General features: G+C 50.4%; 1 protein-coding gene and 1 long non-coding RNA gene across 14 annotated transcripts in view; one reads left to right on the forward strand and one right to left on the reverse strand.

Annotated features, from left to right (window-relative positions):
* Positions 1-1659: 1659 nt before the first annotated feature.
* On the forward strand, positions 1660-19250 carry LOC141581033 (uncharacterized). Its single transcript, XR_012513446.1, has 2 exons — positions 1660-2069; positions 17129-19250. It is a non-coding gene; the product is annotated as an uncharacterized LOC141581033 (long non-coding RNA).
* SMARCA4 (SWI/SNF related BAF chromatin remodeling complex subunit ATPase 4) overlaps positions 18461-20374 on the reverse strand; it is a 96217-nt gene continuing 94303 nt past the window's right edge. For all 13 annotated transcript variants that reach the window (XM_039466216.2, XM_074384619.1, XM_039466219.2 and 10 more), the window contains one exon: positions 18461-18947. In XM_039466216.2, coding sequence (XP_039322150.1) covers positions 18915-18947 — 33 coding nt within the window. In that variant the 3' untranslated portion in view covers positions 18461-18914. The remainder of the gene's footprint in view (positions 18948-20374) is intronic.

Raw genomic sequence — 20374 nt, forward strand, 5'->3', positions numbered from 1 at the left:
TCGAGAGCAACCTGATCAGCATGGTGAAATTCTATCTCTATTAAAAATACAAAATTAGCTGGGCATGGTGGTGCATGCCTGTAATCCCAGCTACTCAGGAGGCTGAGGCAATAGAATTGCTTGAACCCAGGAGGTGGAGGTTGCAGTGAGCTGAGATCGCGCCATTGCACTCCAGCCTGGGCAACAAGAGCGAAACTGCATCTCAAAAAAAAAAAAAAAAAAAGAAAAGAAAAAGAAAATAGCTGGGCGCGGTGGCTCAAGCCTGTAATCCCAGCACTTTGGGAGGCCGAGGCGGGTGGATCACGAGGTCAAGAGATCGAGACCATCCTGGTCAACATGGTGAAACCCCGTCTCTACCAAAAATACAAAAAAATCAGCTGGGCATGGTGGCGCGTGCCTGTAATCCCAGCTACTCAAGAGGCTGAGGCAGGAGAATTGCCTGAACCCAGGAGGCGGAGGTTGCCGTGAGCCGAGATCGTGCCATTGCACTCCAGCCTGGGTAACAAGAGTGAAACTCCGTCTCAAAAAAAAAAAAAAAGAAAGAAAAAGAAAAAGAAAATAATTAGCTGGGCATGGTAGCACACATAGTCCCAGCTACTGGAGAGGCTGAGGCAAGAGAATCACTTGAACCCAGGAGGCAGAGATTGCAGTGAGCCGAGATCACACCATTGCTCTCCAGCTTGGGCGACAAGAGCTAGAGTCTGTCTCAAAAAAAAAAAAAAAAAAGGAATTACCTTTTAATTTAGAAATTCCACATCTGAAATATGTCCAAAAGCATTGAACGCAGAGCCCCAAAGAAGTATTTGTATATCGAGACCGGGCGCGGTGGCTCACGCCTGTAATCCCAGCACTTTGGGAGGCCGAGGTGCGTGGATCACGAGGTCGAGAGATTCGAGACCATCCTGGCCAACATGGTGAAACCCCCGCCTCTACTGAAATACAAAATATTAGCCTGGCGTGGGGGCTCACTACTCAGGAGGCAGAGGCAGGGGAATCGCTTGAACCTGGGTGGAGGAGGTTGCAGTGAGCCTAGATCCCACCATTGCGCTCTACCTTGGTGACAGAGCAAGACTTCTTCTCCAAAAAAAAAAAAAAAAAAAAAAAAAGCAAAAGGACAGATAGATTTGACTCCACTTCGATTAGGTCCTAGAATAGGCAAATTCATACAAGTAGAATAATGATTAGACCAGGGGCTGATGCGAGGAAGGACGGGGGAATTGGGTATGGGTTTTCGTTGTGGAAGATGAAACACTTCTGCAGGTGAGCGGCGGTGATGCTTGCACAGTGTGAACGCACTTTAATGCCTCTGAACTTGAAGATGGCTAATAAGGTACATTTGAAGGGGGCTGTCGGGTCGGTCTCTGCCCGCGGCTGTGGCGGCTCCAGCCTTAGTGGTTCCTCCCGGGGCGGCGGCAGCTCGGTCGACGCCTCCTCTGCCAGCTGAGCCCGCGCGAGCCCCGGACGCCGCTTCCCTGCCCATCCCCGCCCCCGAGGCCGGCCTCCTGGTCTTGGCGCCGCCGGGCGCGGCTTCCCTGCGTGACGGTGAGGCCTCGCGGGAGGACCTCCGGGCGGGCGGCGGGGAGCGCGCGCGCAGGCCCAGGGGTGACCCGCCGGGCGGAGGCGGGAGCGTGCGGAGGCGGGAGCGTGCGGGAGGCGGGAGCGTGCGGAGGCGGGAGCGTGCGGGAGGCGGGAGCGTGCGGAGGCGGGAATGTGCGGGAGGCGGGAGCGTGCGGGCTGCGGCGCGGGCGCGTTGGCGGCCGTCGCTGCGCTCGCTCGCGGGAGGACGCCGGGAACGGGGTGGGGAGGCTACTGGGTAGCGTGGGGGCGTGTGGGGAGGGAGTGGTTCCGGGTAGCGGGGGATGGGCACGTGGGTTCTGCCCGAGGGGGAGGATGAAAATCGGGAACAGGTGCTATAATCGTTAAAGGAAAAAGATCTGCCTAGGGAGCGAGCTCTCCCGCCATTCCAGTCCTTACTGTGGAGCTCTTTGCATCCAGTTACGTGACGCGAAACTAGTTGGGTACAGTCACTGGATTCAGAAGCATTCCCTGAGTGGCAGTGTGGCTTAATGGTAAGTGTTGGGGCCTGGGAGTCTAAAGGACCTGGTTTCTTTCCCCCCCACCCCCCCCTTTTTTTTTTCTTTTTTTTTTTTTTTTTGCTAGGCTGTCATAATCAAGTTTCAGCATAAAGGACCTGGTTTCTTTCTTTCTTTTTTTTTTTTTTGAGACAGTCTTGCTCTGTGTCCAGGCTGGAGAACAGTGGCACAATCTCGGCTCACTGCAACCTCCGCCTCCCGAGTTCAAGCAATTCTCCTGCCTCTACAGGTGTGCACCACCACGCCCAGCTAATTTTTGTGTTTGTTTTTTTTTTAGTAGAGACGGGGTTTCACCATGTTGGCCAGGATGGTCTCGAACCTCGTGATCTGCCCGCCTCTGCCTCCCAAAGTGCTGGGATTACAGGCATGAGCCACCGCACTTGGCCAGGACCTGGTTTCTTAACCGGCAAGCTCAGCGTTCATTTCTTAGCTTCCTTAAACCTCAGTATTTTCACCCACGAATTAACCAAGAGGTTAATTCATGCCTTTGTATTTTATCTCTAAAAATAGCAACATGAATGTGCATATAAAATGATAGAATTATTTTGGAGTATTAGGAATAATAGCCGGGCACGGTGGCTCAAGCCTGTAATCCCAGCACTTTGGGAGGCTGAGGCGGGTGGATCACAAGGTCGAGAGATCGAGACCATCCTGGTCAACATGGTGAAACCCCGTCTCTACTAAAGATACAAAAAATTAGCTGGGCATGGTGACACGTGCCTGTAATCCCAGCTACTCAGAAGGCTGAGGCAGGAGAATTGCCTGAACCCAGGAGGCGGAGGCTGCGGTGAGCGGAGATCGTGCCATTGCACTCCAGCCTGGGTAACAAGAGTGAAACTCCGTCTCAAAAAAAAAAAAAAAAAAAAAAAGGAATAATAAGAATGGAATTGAGTATGCGAGGCCTACTTGCACTACTTGATGATTGTGGCACTAAAAAAAAAGTGAAGTCGAAGGAATATGTCATTTATGGTATTTATATTCTTGGAAGGAAAAAAACGCCCCAATCTAAATAATCAAAGTTGGTTTTCAGAGCCCTTTATGACCTTCTGGGAAATTGTACCAAGCTGTGCTTCACAGATTGACTGACTGACTTTATCATTCCAGGTTTTACCACCTAGAATTGATGTTTGGAAATAATGGGCTTGGTCTTTAACAAGATCCTGCTGTATCTAGTTGTGAAAGTTCTTTCTGGTATACTTCTATAATCAGCGTGTGTGCTTAGCGTCTTTAAGTGTGAGTGGAGTAGAATGTTGGAGAAAGGTGCTTGGTACGGAGTAGGTAGTTTAAAACTTGCATTTGCAGCTGGGCGCGGTGGCTCACACCTGTAATCCCAGCACTTTGGGAGGCCAAGGCGGGTGGATCATGAGGTCAAGAAATCGAGACCATCCTGGTCAACATGGTGAAACCCCGTCTCTACTAAAAATACAAAACATTAGCTGGGCATGGTGGCACGTGCCTGTAATCCCAGCTACTCAGGAGGCTGAGGCAGGAGAATTGCCTGAACCCAGGAGGCGGAGGTTGCGGTGAGCCAAGATCGCGCCATTGCACTCCAGCCTGGGTAACAAGAGCGAAACTCCGTCTCAAAAAAAAAAAGATGATCTCATCATAGGCATGTATCATGCATGATTTATTGCCTGTTTCTCTATTGTGCGGCAAGTAGATTGTTTCTAGTTTTTAATTATGTTATAAGCAGTGTTATAATGGATGTCCTTGTGCATGTTTTTTTAGGTATTTTTTTTACTTCTGTGAGACTAGTGAATTAAAGGGCATGAGTAGTTCTCAGTGGTTTAAATTTTAATACCTGTTGCTAGCTTCCTCTCAAAGGGATCAATTTATGTACTTGCCAACAATATGTGGCAGGTGGAGTTTCCCTGTAATCTTACAAGCTCTGGATCATGTCATTTGTTTGAAATTTGTGTCTTTTGATACATTTTTAAAAAATGGTATTGTTTGACCAGGCATGGTGGCTCACGCCTGTAATCCCAGCACTTTGGGAGGCTGAGGTGGGTGGATCACAAGATCAGGAGTTCGAGACCAGCCTGGCTAACTTCGCAAAACCCCGTCTACTAAAAATACAAAATTGGCTGGGCGTGGTGGCTCACACCTGTAATTCAAGCACTTTGGCCAAGGTGGGCGGATCACCTGAGGTCAGGAGTTCAAGACCAGCCTGATGAACATGGTGAAACCCCGTCTTTAAAAAAAAAAAAAAAATTAGTTGGTTATGGTGGCATGTATCTGTTATCACAGCTACTTGGGAAGCTGAGGCAGAAGAGACCAAGAGGTAGAGGTTGCAGTGAGCCAATATCATGCATGCTACTGTACTCCGGCCTGGCCAGTAGAGTGAAACTCTTGTCCAAAAATAAATAATAAATAAAATTTATATCTATTTTACTATAATAAAAAGATTTACAGGCCGGGCGCGGTGGCTCAAGCCTGTAATCCCAGCACTTTGGGAGGCCGAGGCGGGTGGATCATGAGGTCGAGAGATTGAGACCATCCTGGTCAACATGGTGAAACCCCGTCTCTACTAAAAATACAAAAAATTAGCTGGGCGTGGTGGTGTGTGCCTGTAATCCCAGCTACTCAGGAGGCTGAGGCAGGAGAATTGCCTGAACCCAGGAGGCGGAGGTGGCAGTGAGCTGAGATCGCGCCATTGCACTCCAGCCTGGGTAACAAGCGAAACTCCGTCTAAAAAAAAAAAAAAAAAAAAAAAAAAAAAGCAAAAGCGTTCAAAAGATGGACATACAGAAAAACGTCTATCCCACCCAGGTTCCTTCCCCTCTTACAATTATGCTAACCTTTTTTTCATTTTTTGTTGTTTTTTTTTTTTTTGAGTCAGAGTCTTGCTCTGTTCCCCAGGCTGGAGTGCAATGACACAATCTCAGCTCACTGCAACCTCTGCCTCCTGGGATCAAGCGATTCTCCTGCCTCAGCCTCCCAGGGAGTTGAGATTACAGGCGTGCACCACCACACCTGGCTAATTTTTGTATTTGTAGTATAGACAGGATTTCACTAAGTTGGCCAGGCTGATCTCAAACCTCTGACCTTGTACTCCATCCTCGTTGGCCTCCCAAAGTGCTGGGATTACAGGTATAAGCCACCACGCCTGGCCAGGACTGCTGACATTTTAAGTGTATTTTTCTAGAACATTCTAAGCATACACAAGGAAGAGAGTACATCATATTCCCCTCCATTTCCCCCCGTAGATTGTAGTACCCATTCATACTGTTCTATATCCCAGTTTCACTTATTGATATATCTTAAAGAAGGTTCTGGAAAATAATGTTCCATCTCAAAAAACAAAATAAAAAGTTGTAGTGGCTTGAAAATCTTTAGAAATGAAGATCCCCAGGAAAGGGGAAATTTGTGTATTTTTATTTTTATTTATCTTTTTTTTTTTTTGAGATGGAGTCTCACTCGATCACCCAGGTTGGGGTGCAGTGGTTCGTCCTTGGCTCATTGCAATCTCCACCTCCCAGGTTCAAGCGATTCTCCTGCCTCAGCCTCCTAAGTAGCTAAGATTACAGGCACCTGCCACCACACTTGGCTAATTTTTGTATTTTTAGTAGAGACGGGTTTTACCATGTTGGCCAGGTTGGTTTTGAACTACTGACCTCAAGTGATCCGACTGCCTTGGCCTCCCTAAGTGCTGGGTTTACAGGCCTGAGCCACCACACCCACCCTGTGTATTTTTGTGCGAAATTTGATGACTTGGATACTCGTGAAGTTTGATCAGACAAAGGCAATATGATCTAATAGTGATAAACTAAGGGAACGCCAGGGTTTGTGGCTCACAATGGTCATCTCAGCACTTTGGGAGGCCAAGGCGGGAGGATCTCTTGGGACCAGGGGTTCGAGACCAGCCTGAGCAACACAGACACCCCGCCCCCCCAACCCTTCTGTACTGAAAAATAAAAAAATCGGCCAGGCATGGTGGTACATGCCTATGGTCCCAGCTACTTGGGAGGCTGACGTGGGGGAAAAAAAACTAAAGGTAAAGCTGAGGGAAGGGTGCTGAGGGCAGAGGAAAGAGCAGATGTGAGGTCCCTGAGACCTTATGGAAATAAGGTTGGGACATTCCCCTGGGGAAGAGAAGTCATTGTGGCTGGAGTGGAGGGAGTGGGAGGCTGTGGGGGCAGGGATGTGACAAAGTAGAGCAGGCAGAACCTTAGGGGGTGCGGGCAGAACCTTAGGGGGTGCAGGCAGAACTTTGCCTTTCACCCCAAGCAGGGGCCATAGAGGCTTCTGAGCAGAGAAGGGATGTGCCCTGACTCAGATGCTCACAGGCATCCTCAGTGGCCAACAGGAAAGGTTAGATTCTGTTTTTTTTTTTTTTTTTTTTTTTTTTCCTGAGACGGAGTCTCGCTCTCGTTACCCAGGCTGGAGTGCAATGGCGTATTCTCGGCTCACCGCAACCTCCGCCTCCTGGGTTCAGGCAGTTCTCCTGCCTCAGCCTCCTGAGTAGCTGGGATTACAGGCACGCGCCACCATGCCCAGCTAATTTTTTGTATTTTTAGTAGAGACGGGGTTTCACCTTGTTGACCAGGATGGTCTCGATCTCTTGACCTCGTGATCCACCCGCCTCAGCCTCCCAAAGTGCTGGGATTACAGGCGTGAGCCACCGCGCCCGGTTAGATTCTGTTTTTGTTTGTCGCCCAGGCTGAAGTGCAGTGGCGCGATCTTGGCTCACTGCAACCTCCACCTCCCGGGTTCAAGTGATTCTCCTGCCTCAGCCTCCCGAGTAGCTGGGATGACAGGTGCCCGCCACCATGCCCGGCTAATTTTTCTATTTTTAGTAGAAACAGGGTTTCACCATATTGGTCAGGCTGTTCTCAAAATCCTGACGTCATGATGCCCCCTCCTCAGCCTTCCAAAGTACTGGGATTATAGGCATGAGCCACCAAGCCTGGCCTTGCCCAGCTAATTTTTGTATTTTTAGTAGAGACTGTGTTTCATCATGTTGGCCAGGCTGGTCTCAGTCTCTTGACCTCATGATCCGCCTGCCTCGGCCTCCCAAAGTGCTGTGATTACAGGCGTGAGCCAGCGTGCCTGGCTCCAGATTCTCTTTGTATTTTGGCTGAGATGCCCTGGAGGTTCCAAAGGCCAAGGTCCGGTGTTTGTTGACCACAGTCTACTGGTGGTCTACAAAGGCCTGGGCTTCGAGGTCTTCCATTTCCCAGAGGTGAGCACATCAGGTGTGGTTGCTGGGGAACAGACTCTGTTACCTGGCATCGGGTGACTGTGGAAGAACCAAGGCTGAAGGAAAGATGTTGGTGGGAGCCAAGATGGGCCAGAGTCCAGGACTCCACCCTGACTGAGACTGAATGTCAACTACACAAGCAGCAAGTGGCTATAACCTTGAAAACTGCACAGCTGTGGGTCCTGGTCTGGAGACGGGGACGGGGGCAGTGGGTGTTTCTCACTCGTGTCTCCTATGTTGGACCTCATTACCTGTGTGTCATATTGGCCGGGCACAGTGGCTCACACCTGTAATCCCAGCACTTTGGGAGGCTGAGGCAGGAGGGTCACTTGAAGCCAGGAGTTTAAGACCAGCCTTACCAACATGGTGAAACCTCATCTCTACCAAAAATACAAAATTTTCCCGGGCTCATGCCTATCAGCCCATCACTTTGGGAGGCTGAGGCTGACAGATGACAAGGTCGGGAGTTTGAAACCAGCCTGACCAACATAATGAAACCCCATCTTCTCTACTAAAACAAACAAACAAACACACACACACACACACACACACACACACACACACACACAAATTAGCTGGGCATGGTGGTGCACATCTGTAATCCCAGCTACTCAGAAGGCTTAGGCAGGAGAATTGCTTGAACCTGGAAGGCAGAGGTTGCAGTGAGCCAAGATTGTGCCATTGCACTCCAGCCTGGGCTACAGAGACTCCATCTCAAAAAAAAAAAAAAAAAAAAAAAAATGCTTAAGAGGGCTAGGCGTGGTGGCTCATGCCTGTAATCCCAGCACTTGGGGAGGCTGAGGCAGGTGGATCACCTGAGGTCAGGAGTTCGAGACTAGCCTGACCAACATGCCAAAACTCTCTCTGCTAAAAATACAAAAATTAGTCGGGTGTGGTGGCTGGTGCCTGTAATTCCAGCTACGCAGGAGGCTGAGGTAGGAGAATTGCTTGAACGTGGAAGGCAGAGGTTGCCGTGAGCCGAAATTGTGCCATCGACTTCCAGCCTGGGTGACAGAGCGAGACTCTGTCTCAAAAAACAAAAACAAAAAAAAAACGAGGAGTTACAGATTAATTGTAGCAGTTTTGTCAAAGAAACGTCAGATTTCTCAAAATGTGAGGCCCTATTTTAAAAAAATGGTTAAGATAGTAAATGTTACATGTATTTCACCATAATTAGAAACAGAACGAAAGGGAGAAAGAGAGAGAGAGAGAGAGAGAGAGAGGTCAGGCATGGTGGTTTGTGCCTGCAATCCCAGCAATTTGGGACCCTGGAGCAGGAGGATCTCTTCAGGCCAGGAGTTTGAGAACAGCCTGGGTAACATAGCAAGACTCCATCTCTACAAAAAATAAAGTTAGTTGAGTGTGGTGAAGCATGCCTGTGGTCCCAGCTAATCAGGAGGCTGAGGCAAGAGGACTGCTTGAACCCAGAAGGTTGAGGCTGAAGTGAGCTGGGATCGTGCCACTGCCCTCCAGTAAGGGCAACAGAGCAAGACCCTGTCTAAAAACTAATAATACTGGCCGGGCGCAGTGGCTCACGCCTGTAATCCCAGCACTTAGGGAGGCCAAGGCAGGCGGATCACCTGAGGTCAGGAGTTCAAGACCAGCCTGGTGAACATGGTGAAACCCCATTTCTACTAAGAATGCAGACGTTAGCTGGGCATGGTGGCACATGCCTGTAATCCCAGCTACTCAGGAGGCTGAGGCAGGAGAATCGCCTGCATCTGGGAGACAGAGGATGCAGTGAGCCAAGATCATGCCACTGCACTCCAGCCTGGTTGACAAGAGCGAAACTCCATCTCAAACTAATAATAATAATTCAGGGCCGGGTGCGGTGGCTCAAGCCTGTAATCCCAGCACTTTGGGAGGCCGAGGCGGGTGGATCACGAGGTCGAGAGATCGAGACCATCCTGGTCAACATGGTGAAACCCCGTCTCTACTAAAAAAAAAAAACACAAAAAAGTAGCTGGGCGTGGTGGCACGTGCCTGTAATCCCAGCTACTCAGGAGGCTGAGGCAGGAGAATTGCCTGAACCCAGGAGGCGGAGGTTGCGGTGAGCCGAGATCGCGCCATTGCACTCCAGCCTGGGTAACAAGAGCGAAACTCCGTCTCAAAAAAAAAAAAAAAAATTCAAAAAGATAAGAAAACAGAAAGAAATGAAGAGAAAAAAGGAAGGAGAGACAGGAGAAAAAAAGAAAAAAGGAAGGTAGGAAACAAGGACAGAGGGATGGAAAGAGAAAGAAAAGAGAAGATTGTTTAAAGCTCCTCCGAGTCATCTGATTAACTTTGGCTTCCCCAGCTTCTGTGCGTCATCAGTGACAAACTCCTGCCCTCCAGCTCAATGTCAAGGGTGCTGTGGCCTCATGCGTCTCTCTTGCCAGCCGACCTAACTCTGCTGCCAAGAACCGATGGGAATCCAGGGAGAAAACGCTGGTGAGAACCCTCTGCAGGGGCCCCCAGGCCTTCGGTGTCTGCTGTTCTCACTCTGCGTCTTAGTTCACAAGGCGACACTGGTGCCCTGCCTGGGATTGATTGGGGCTCCGTCCTGGGTTGAAATGGTTGGAACTGGTGGTCTTAAGGAAGAGACATCATCCCCGTCTCAGTGTGCTGGATAGGGCTAGGCGCCTGCCACAAGAACATTCTCCTTTTCTTTCCTTTTGAAATTAAGAAAACCTGTTTATATTTGTTTGGAGACAGGGTCTCATTCTGTCATCTAGGCTGGAGTGCAATCATGGCTCACTGCAACCTCTGCCTCCCAGGTTCAAGTTACTCTCCTGCCTCAGCCTCCCAAGTAGCTGGGATTACAGGTGCATACGACTGTGTCTGGCTGATTTTTATATTTTTAGTAGAGATAGGTTTTGCCATGTTGGCCACACTGGTCTCAAACTCTTGACCGTGTGTGGTCCAACCACCTCGGCTTCCCAAAATGCTGGGATTACAGGCACAAGCCACCGAGCCCAGCCTAATTTTTTTTTTTTTTTTTGAGACAGAGTCTTGCTCTGTCACCCAGGCTGGAGTGCAGTGGCTTGATCTCGTCGGCTCACTGCAACCTCCACCTCCTGGGTTCAAGTGATTCTCCTGCCTCAGACTCCTGAGTAGCTGAGATTACAGGCATGCGCCACCACACCTGGCTATTTTTTGGTTTTTAGTAGAGATGGGGTTTCACCATATTGGTCAGTATGGTCTTGATCTCCTGATCTCATGATCTACCCACTTTGGCCTCCCAAAGTGCTGGGATTACAGGTGTGAGCCACCGTGCCCTGCCCGTCTTAACCACTTTTAACTGCACAGTTCAGTGGCATCAAGCACGTTAACGTGGTTGGGCAACCACCAGGACCACCATCCATCTCCAGAACTTTCTCATCTTCCCAAAAGGAAACTCTGGCCACCCTGCTCCTAGCCCGTGGCACCTGCCATTCCACAATTCTAGGGACCTCTTATGAGTGCAATCAGACAGTATTTGTCCTTTTGTGTCTGGCTTATTTCACTGAGCATAACATGCTCAAGGTTCATTGGAGTTGGAGTCTGTGACAGAACTTCCTTTTTTTTTTGAGACAGAGTCTTGCTCTGTCAGCAGGCTAGAGGGCAGTGGTGGGATCACAGCTCACTGCAGCCTCACACCCCTCAACTTAAGTGATGCTCTCACCTCACCCTCCTGAGTAGATGGGACTCCAGGCAGACACCACCATGCCTGGCTGATTTTTTTTTTCCTTGTAGAGATGATGTCTTCGTATATGTTACCCACACTAGTGTCAAACTCCCGGGCTCAAGCAATCATCCTGCCTCAGCCTCCCAATGTGCTGAGATTACAGGCATGAGCTACCATGCCTAGCTTCCTTGTCAACTTCTCAAAGTGCTTATTTATTCAGCATACATGCTAGCATTTTCTTTTATGTTTTCACCATTTTTTTTTTTTTTTTTTTTTTTTGAGATGGAGTTTCGCTCTTGTTGCCCAGGCTGGAGTGCAATGGCGCGATCTCGGCTCACCGCAACCTCCGCCACCTGGGCTCAGGCAATTCTCATGCCTCAGCCTCCTGAGTAGCTGGGATTACAGGCACGCGCCACCATGCCCAGCTAGTTTTTTGTATTTTTAGTAGAGACGGGGTTTCACCATGTTGACCAGGATGGTCTCGATCTCTCGACCTCGTGATCCACCCGCCTCGGCCTCCCAAAGTGCTGGGATTACAGGCTTGAGCCACCGCGCCCGGCCCACGTTTTCACCATTTTTTTGAAATGGAGTCTCAGCCAGGTGTAGTGGCTCACGCCTGTAATCCAAGCACTTTGGAGACCAAGGTGGGCCGATCACCTGAGGTCGGGAGTTCAAGACCAGCCTGACCAACATGGTGAAACCCCATCTTTATAAAAAAGAAAAAAGAAGAGAGAGAGAGATGGAGTCTTGCTCTTGTTGTCCAGGCTGGAATGCAATGGTGCAATCTTGGCTTATTGCATCTTCCACCTCCCAGGTTAAAGCAATTCGTCTGTCTCAGCCTTCTGAGTAGCTGGGATTACAGACATGCACCACCACTGGCCAATTTTTATGTTTTTAGTGGAGATGTGGTTTCTCCATTTTGGTCAGGTTAGTCTTGAACTCTTGACCTCAGGTGATCCACCTGCCTTGGCCTCCCAGTGCTGGGATTATAAGCGTGGGCCACCTCGCCTGGCCTCTTTTTTATTACTGAGACCGTCCCACTCTGTTGCCCAGGCTGGAGTGCAGTGATACAATCTCAGCTCGCAGCAACCTCTGCGCCTTCCAGGTTCAGGCAATTCTCTTGCCTCAGCCTCCCAAATAGCTGGGATTACAGGCGTGTGTCACCATACCTGGCCAGAAATATGCTTTGAAAATGGACCTTCATAGGACTTTCTTAAGAAGAAACTGCAAGTGTTTCTCATTTTTTGAATTTTTAAGTTTTAAATTTGTTTGTAGAGCCTAGGCTGCTTTTGAACTTCTGGGCTCAAGCAATCCTCCTACCTCAGCATCCCAAAGTGCTGGGCCCCAAGTACTTCCTGCTCCAGATTACCAAGGAAGGCAAGAAGAGGCAGGAACTGATGTCTGAGAGCTCAGAGGGAGACTGGCCACATGAGGGGCCCTGTACATGCCAGTGTCTAGAAGTATGTGGTGTAGAATTTTGGCTGAGGCTTGGACTGGGCAGGCAACCAGGCTCAGCTGACGAGGAACTGTGAGAGTTTAGAACCTTCTGGCCATGTGGAGTGCAGTGGGGGTGAAAGCAGAGAAACCAAGGTGTTGACTATGCTGGTCTAGGCCAGCCACGGGCCTGGGGCTGGAGCAGGTGAAGGCCAAGGGTGGAGACAGAGGTGTGTGGGTTGAGGGGATGTTTAGGAAGGAGAATGAGGAGGGTAGGGATTGGCTGATGTGGCCTGATGGAAAGGGATGGCAGCTGAGAGACTCTGTGGAGGCCAGTGGCTACTTGTGATGTGCAGACACAGAAGCCGAATCAGACATGGGTCAATCGGGAGTAGCTGGGCTCTGGACACCTCATTTATATTAACACTCCAGCAGGTATTTTTTTTTTTTTTCTGAGACAGAGTCTCACTCTGTCACCCAGGCTGGAGTGCGGTGGCGCAGATGCTGGTCACCACAACCTCTGCCTCTCAGGTTCAAATGATTCTCCTGCCGGGCGTGGTGGCTCAAGCCTGTAATCCCAGCACTTTGGGAGGCTGAGGCGGGTGGATCACGAGGTCAAGAGATCGAGACCATCCTGCTCAACATGGTGAAACACCGTCTCTACTAAAAATACAAAACATTAGCTGGGCATGGTAGCATGTGCCTGTAATCCCAGCTACTCAGGAGGCTGAGGCAGGAGAATTGCCTGAACCCAGGAGGCGGAGGTTGCGGTGAGCCGAGATTGCGCCATTGCACTCCAGCCTGGGTAACAAGAGCGAAACTCTGTCTCAGAAAAAAACAAAAAAACAAACAAACAAACAAAAATGATTCTCCTGCCTCAGCCTCCTGAGTAGGTGGGATTACAGGCACGTGCCACCACACCCGGCTAATTTTTTGTATTTTTAGTACAGATGGAGTTTCACCATGTTAGCCAGGATGGTCTTGGCCTCCCACAGTGCTGGGATTATAGGCATGAGCCACTGTACCCAGCCCAAAAAGTGGTTCTTAAAACAGCTAGTGGACTAGGTGCGGTGGCTCACACTTGTAATCTCAGCACTTTGGGAGGCCAAGGCAGGTGGATTACCTGAGGTCAGGAGTTTGAGACCAGTCTGGCCAACATGGCAAAACCCTGTCTCTACTGAAAATACAAAAAAATTAGCTGGGCATGGTGGCAGGTGCCCATAATCCCAGCTACGTGGGAGGCTGAGGCAAGAGAATCAATCACTTGAACCTGAGGGGCAGAGGTTGCAGTGAACTGAAATGGTGCCACTTCATTCCAGCATGGGCAAAAAAAAAGCGAAACTCCATCTCAAAAATAAAATGGCCAGGTGACCTCACCACCTTGGGGAATCTTCTTAACTCCACTCTTCCCTCCCCTACTGCCAAGGGTAATAGCAGCAGTTCAGGGTGTTGTGTTTTGGGGGTGTGTCCTGACAAAGCTTTCTCTAAATGTGATGTAGAAGTGACATGGTCCACAATACATATCCAGGATGCAGTGTGTCCAAACTGGCATCTAGCTGGACATCTGCTTCACTGTGCAGCACTCCTAAGGAGTCCATCTCAGCTGCCATCCCTTTCTGTATCCTCAACAATGTTCTCAAGATCTTTCCATGTTTAATTAGATCCCTGTCATTTAAAAAATTGGTTTATGATGTTCCAGTGACTAGTTGCCTAACAAATCACCCTAACAGCTTTGTGGCTTCAAACAATGGGTTTATTCGCTCTCGTGGTTTTATCGGTCAGGAGTGTGGGAAGGAATCAGCATGGCAGTCTGGGCTCAGGGTCTTTTATATAGCTCATGACAGCTGAGGGCTACGGCTGGGGCAGCCATTGCTCTCGGTTCCCATGGTCTTGGTGGTCTTACAGCATGGGCTTGGTTGGGCTTTCTCACAAAAGGGCAGGCTCCAGAAAGTCAGGCTGTTATATGGAAACTGGTCATTCAAGAGTGAGTGAGCAAGGTGGAAGCTGTAGTGCTTTCTGTGACCTACTGTTAGTAGTTGCATGATGTCACTTCCATTGAACTGTGTTTGTTACCAGTGAGTCCCACGTCCACCCAAACTCAAGGGAAGGAAAATAAGACTCCATGATGGGAGCAAGACCCTAGGAGAGGCCAGGTGCAGTGGCTCATGCCTGTAATCCCAGCACTTTAGGAGGATGGGGCAGGCAGATCACCTGAGGTCACGAGTTCGAGACCAGCCTGACCAACATGGCAAAACTACACCTCTCCTAAAAATACAGAAATTGCTGGGTGTGGTGGCTCATGCCTATAATCCCAGCACTTTGGGAGGCCAAGGTGGGCAGATCACCTGAGGTCGGGATTTCGAGACCAGCCTGACCAACATGGAGAAACCCCGTCTCTACTAAAAATACAAAAACAAACAAACAAACAAAAAATAGCCAGTTGTGGTGGCGCATGCCCGTAATCCCAGCTAGCTGGGAGGAGGAGGCAGGAGAATCGCTTGAACCTGGGAGGTGGAGGTTGCTGTGAGCCAAGACTGCACCATTGCACTCCAGCCTGGGCCACAAGAGTAAGACTCCATCTCAATAAACAAAAAACCCACAAAAATTAACTGGGCGTGGGTGTGTGCCTGTAGTCCTGGCTACTCAGGAAGCTATGGCACCACTGTACTCCATCCTGGGCGACAGGGCAAGACTCTGTTTCAAAAAAAAAAAAAAAGACTCTAGGAGAGCCTATTGGATGGGAAAGAACGTGGCCATCTGCCAGGTGTGACGTCCCTATTCTTCCTTTTCTTTTCTTTTTTTTTTTTTTTGAGACGGAGTTTCGCTCTTGTTACCCAGGCTGGAGTGCAATGGCGCGATCTCGGCTCACCGCAACCTCCGCCTCCTGGGTTCAGGCAATTCTCCTGCCTCAGCCTCCTGAGTAGCTGGGATTACAGGCATGCGCCACCATGTCCAGCTAATTTTTTGTATTTTTAGTAGAGACGGGGTTTCACCATGTTGACCAGGATGGTCTCGATCTCCTGACCTTGTGATCCACCCACCAAGGCCTCCCAAAGTGCTGGGATTATAGGCGTGAGCCACTGCGCCCGGCTTTTCTTTCTTTTTCTTTTTTTTTTGAGGTGGAGTTTCACTCTTGTTATCCAGGCTGGAGTGCAATGGCGCGATCTCGGCTCACTGCAACCTCCGCCTCCTGGGTTCAGGCAATTCTCCTGCCTCAGCCTCCTGAGTAGCTGGGATTACAGGCACGTGCCACCATGCCCAGCTAATGTTTTGTATTTTTAGTAGAGACGGGGTTTCACCACGTTGACCAGGATGGTCTCGATCTCTTGACCTCGTGATCCACCCACCTCGGCCTCCCAAAGTGCTGGGATTACAGGCTTGAGCCACCACGCCTGGCAGTATTCTTCCTACTACCCCTCCTAGTCCAGGCCGTGTCAGGGCACCCCATGGGCTCCCATCATGCCTTGACCGTCGGTGCTTCAGCTTTAAGGTCCTGCTCAGTTGTGTCTTGTGGAAGCCTCTCCTGATTCCTGGGGACACACCCACCTGTCCCCCATTATTTAGTTCACCACTTGGTTCCAGGGGACCTTTTTTTTTTTTTTTTTGAGGCGGAGTTTCACTCTTGTTACCCAGGCTGGAGTGCAATGGCGCGATCTCGGCTCACCGCAACCTCCGCCTCCTGGGTTCAGGCAAGTCTCCTGCCTCAGCCTCCTGAGTAGCTGGGATTACAGGCACGCGCCACCATGCCCAGCTAATTTTTTGTATTTTTAGTAGAGACGGGGTTTCACCATGTTGAGCAGGATGGTCTCGATTTCTTGACCTCGTGATCCACCCGCCTCGGCCTCCCAAAGTGCTGGGATTACAGGCGTGAGCCACCGCGCCCGGCCTCCAGGGAACCTTTTAACCTTCAAGTCTTAGTGTCACTGGCTTCAGACCCCAGAGCAGGTGGCAGCCCCCGAGGACTCTTGTGCCCCCCAAAACCCGAGCTCAGATCTGTGTAGCCTTACACCAGTGGTTCAACCTCCCTGTGCCCCACTTGCGTCATGTGGGAAACGGGAATGAAGTCCTGCAGCCCTGGGGGTTGTTGGGAGAAAGGCGCTGGGCAGCAGGACTGAGAGAGAAAGAGAAGCCAGAGGGGCAGGTGCAGAGAGCAAAGGGCAGGAAGGGTAGCGGCCAGCTGGCAGCTGTCACCAGGACACGTGGGTGAAGGAGGCCCCTGACTTGGGCTCACTGTCCACATAGGGATTAAGCTGGTTCCAGGCCAAGGTCGATGTCTGAGATCTAGGCCAGTCGGGGCTGCAGCCCGGACCACTCACCTGCACCGTAGCTAACGTGTCCCCGGGACCCCACGAATGGGCTTCGCACAGGTGGTCAGACAAAGTTCTTTCTGTAGGCTCCCCTCATTTTTTCTCTTAAAAATTATTTTCCTTAAAAAAAAATTTTTTGGGGGGCCGGGTGCAGTGGCTCACGCCTGTATTCGCAGCACGTTGGGAGCCTGAGGTGGGTGGATCATGGGGTCAACAGATGCAGACTATCTAGGCCAACATGGTGAAACCCCATCTCTACTAAAAAATATAAAAATTAGCTGGGTGTGGTGGCACATTCCTGTAGTCCCATCTACTTGGGAGGCTGAGGCAGGAGAACTGCTTGAACCCAGGAGGCAGAGGTGGCAGTGAGCCAAGATTGTACCACTGCACTCCAGCCTGGTGACAGACCCACACTCTTGTCTCAAAAAAAAATTTTTTTTTTGGCCAGGCACGGTGGCTGACGCCGGTAATCCCAGCACTTGGGGAGCCCAAGGCGGGCAGATCATCTGAGGTCACTCCAAAGAGAGCCTGATGCACGTCTCTGCCCAGCGGAGCTCAAGTGCACCCCGAGAGGAACCACGGGCAGAAAACAAAGGTAGGGCCAGCCTGCAAACTGCCTGGGCAATCACTAACTCAGTGTTTGGACGAAAGTTCTGACCAATCACCAACTGACGTCTCAGCTCGGCTGACCCAGGGTGACTCCTTCAAAAGAAAAACAAGAGCAGCCGAGTGCAGTGTAATCCCAGCACTTGGGGAGGCCGAGGCAGGTGGGTCACGAGGTCAAGAGCTCAAGACCATCCTGGCCAACATGTCGGACTTAAAAGACTTCAAAGCAGCTATTAAAAATAGATGCAAGCTGGGCTTGGTGGCACACTTCTGTGGACCCAGATGCTGTGGAGGCTGCAGAGGGAGGATTATCTGAGCTTTGAATTGAAGCTGTAGTGAGCTATGACTGCGCTGCTGAACTCCAGCCTGGGCAACAGAGCAACACCCTCTCTCGATTTAAAAAACAGGGTGAGGTAGGAGGATCGCTTGAGCTCAGGAGTTCGAGACCAGCCTGGGTAACATGGTAACACCCCGCCTCTACTAAAAACACAAAAATTAATGGCCAGGCTATTCTCTGCACTTTCACTTTGGGAGGCCAAGGTGCGTGGATCGCCTAAGGTCAGGAGTTTCAGACCAGCCTGGCCAACATGATGAAAGCCTGTCTCTACTAAAAATACAAAAAATTAGATGGGCATGGTGGCCTGTAATGCCAGCTCCTCAGGAGGCTGAGGAAAGATAATGGCTTGAACCTGGGAGGCAGAGGTTGCAGTGAGCCGAGATCGTGCCTCTACATTCTAGCCTGGGCGACACAGACTTCGTCTCAAAAAAAAAAAACCCTCAAATTATTTTCTGGATTTAGAAGCCCTCCCTGACCACCGGGACTCCCATTATGCCCTGAGCTTCCTGCGTCATGGGCCTGACCGAGAGCTCTTCTGTTTCTGTGAGGGTCTCCCCAACCCAGCCTTGGCCAAAGGCAGGGAAGGGGCGGAGCCGCCTGCTCCCCGCACCGCAGGACCCAGGTGAACACATGCTGGAGAGCTGCAGCAGCAAAGGCCACCCGCGTAGCCAGGCAAGTCCTCTTCCCCTGCCGCGCCTTCAGGGTCTGCCTCTGTGAAACGGGCCCCATGGGTTTTGGTGCTGGAAGGAGGACGGGGACCTGGACAGGAGGTGGCCCCACCAGTACTGCTGGCAGAAGCCCCGGGAGCCAGGCATGAGTCCACCTGTAGGCTGTGCATTTTGTTCTTGGTTTAATTTATTACTGATTGACATCCAGTGACACTGACATACCCTCGCCGGACCCCGGCGAGTCTGACCTGTCCAGTAAAATACAGTACGAGGAGTGGACGGTGACGCACATGCATCCACGCTGAACTACAGTGACTCCAAACTGCGGCGCGACAGTACTGCTAGGAAAGGAAAAGAAAAACGGTATCGTGTGTTCCCCAATTCAGAATTCTCTCTCTCTCTCTTTAGACAGTTAATGCTGTTACAAACGCTACTGATGCCAGGACAGGGCCAGTCACAAACAGTCCTACAGCTTCTCTGCCGTATAAATATGGAAGATTCTTTTGTTTATACAGTTTTATCCCAAGTCTGAAACTACGTCTGTTGCTACCCGTTACTGCTAAGGCCTACGCCGTCTCGGCTCTGGAACGAGGGGCTCGGGGTCGAGACTGGAATGTCGGGGTTCAGTCTTCCTCGCTGCCACTTCCTGAGCGGTCCTGGAGAGGAGACAGGAGAGAGGGTGTGTTGGTTGCCCCTGCCAGGGAACCTTGCCAGGGGCCTGCCAAGCATTAAATAAACTTGCTCAAGAAAACACTGAAGCTGGCCACACAAGCTGCCGCGGCCACGGCTATGCCCCAACTTCATGTTTCTCTAGAGGAGCAGTCCCTGCGCCCACACTCGACTCCCTCGGGACCCGTGAGGCTCCACGTGCCTTCCCTGCTCCGTCCCATGTCACTTGCCTGGCCTTGGGCCCCTGACCTACAGTTTCCAAAACATTTTGGCTCTTCCTGACTGTGAAAGATCTTTGTACTTTTATATAATTTTTTTTTTTTTTTTTTTTTTTTTTAGACGGAATGCAGTGGCTCGATCTTGGCTCACCACAACCTCCACCTCCTGGGTTCAAGCAATTGTCCTTCCTCAGCCTCCTGAGTAGCTGGGATTACAGGTGCGTGCCACCACATCTGGCTAATTTTTGTCTTTTTAGTAGAGACAGGGTTTCACGATGTAGTTCAAGCTGGTTCTCAATGCCTGACCTTGTGACGCACCTGTCTTGGCCTCCCAAAGTGTTGGGATTATAAGCATGGGCTACCATGCCCAGTCCTTTTACTTTTATTAAAAAAAAAAAAAAAAAAAAAAAAAAATTTTTTTTTAGATAGGGTCTTGCTCTGTTGCCCAGGCTGAAGTGCAGTGGTGCGATTATGGCTCTCTACAGCCTCTACCTCCTAGGCTCAAATAATCATCCTGCCTCAGCTTCCCAAAGTGCTGGGATTAACAGGTGTGAGCCACCAGGCCTGGACTCATAAAGCCTTTTTAAACAGCCTGGCATGGGCCATAAAACATGCTGCTCTGGGTTGGGCAAGAGAGATACCACCACAGCCCAGACCCTCCTGTCTGACACATGGGCCTCCCTTCCCCACGAGGACTTCATGAATGTCCTCAAAGGTCACGTGCCTATTTTGTCAGACTAATTCCCAGGCACAGAAATTTCCTGCTTCTGTAATGACAAAATGGTATTCATCAGGCTTCTGTGGGAGCCAGGCCCCGAGCGGGGGCAGCCCCCATAATCCATGCAGCCTCCTTGCTTTGCTAAGAGGAAACTGAAGCTTTCAGAAGCAAAGTGACCTGCCAGGTCCCATAGCCAGAAAGGGCCAGAGACGGACATCATGTAGCTTATTTACAGCTAGCAAGTGGGCCAGGCACAGTGGCTCACGCCTGTAATCCCAGCACTTTGGGAGGCTGAGGCGGGTTGGATCATGAGGTCAGGAGATCAAGACCATGCTGGCCAAATGGTGAAACCCCATCTCTACTAATATACAGAAAAATCATGGGGCGTGGTGGTGTGTGCCCATAGTCACAGCTACTTGGGAGGCTGAGGCGGGAGAATCGCTTGAAGCCAGGAGGTAGAGGCTGCAGTGAGCTGAAA

This window comes from Saimiri boliviensis, chromosome 14 (genome assembly GCF_048565385.1).
Source record: "Saimiri boliviensis isolate mSaiBol1 chromosome 14, mSaiBol1.pri, whole genome shotgun sequence".
NCBI lineage: Eukaryota > Metazoa > Chordata > Mammalia > Primates > Cebidae > Saimiri > Saimiri boliviensis.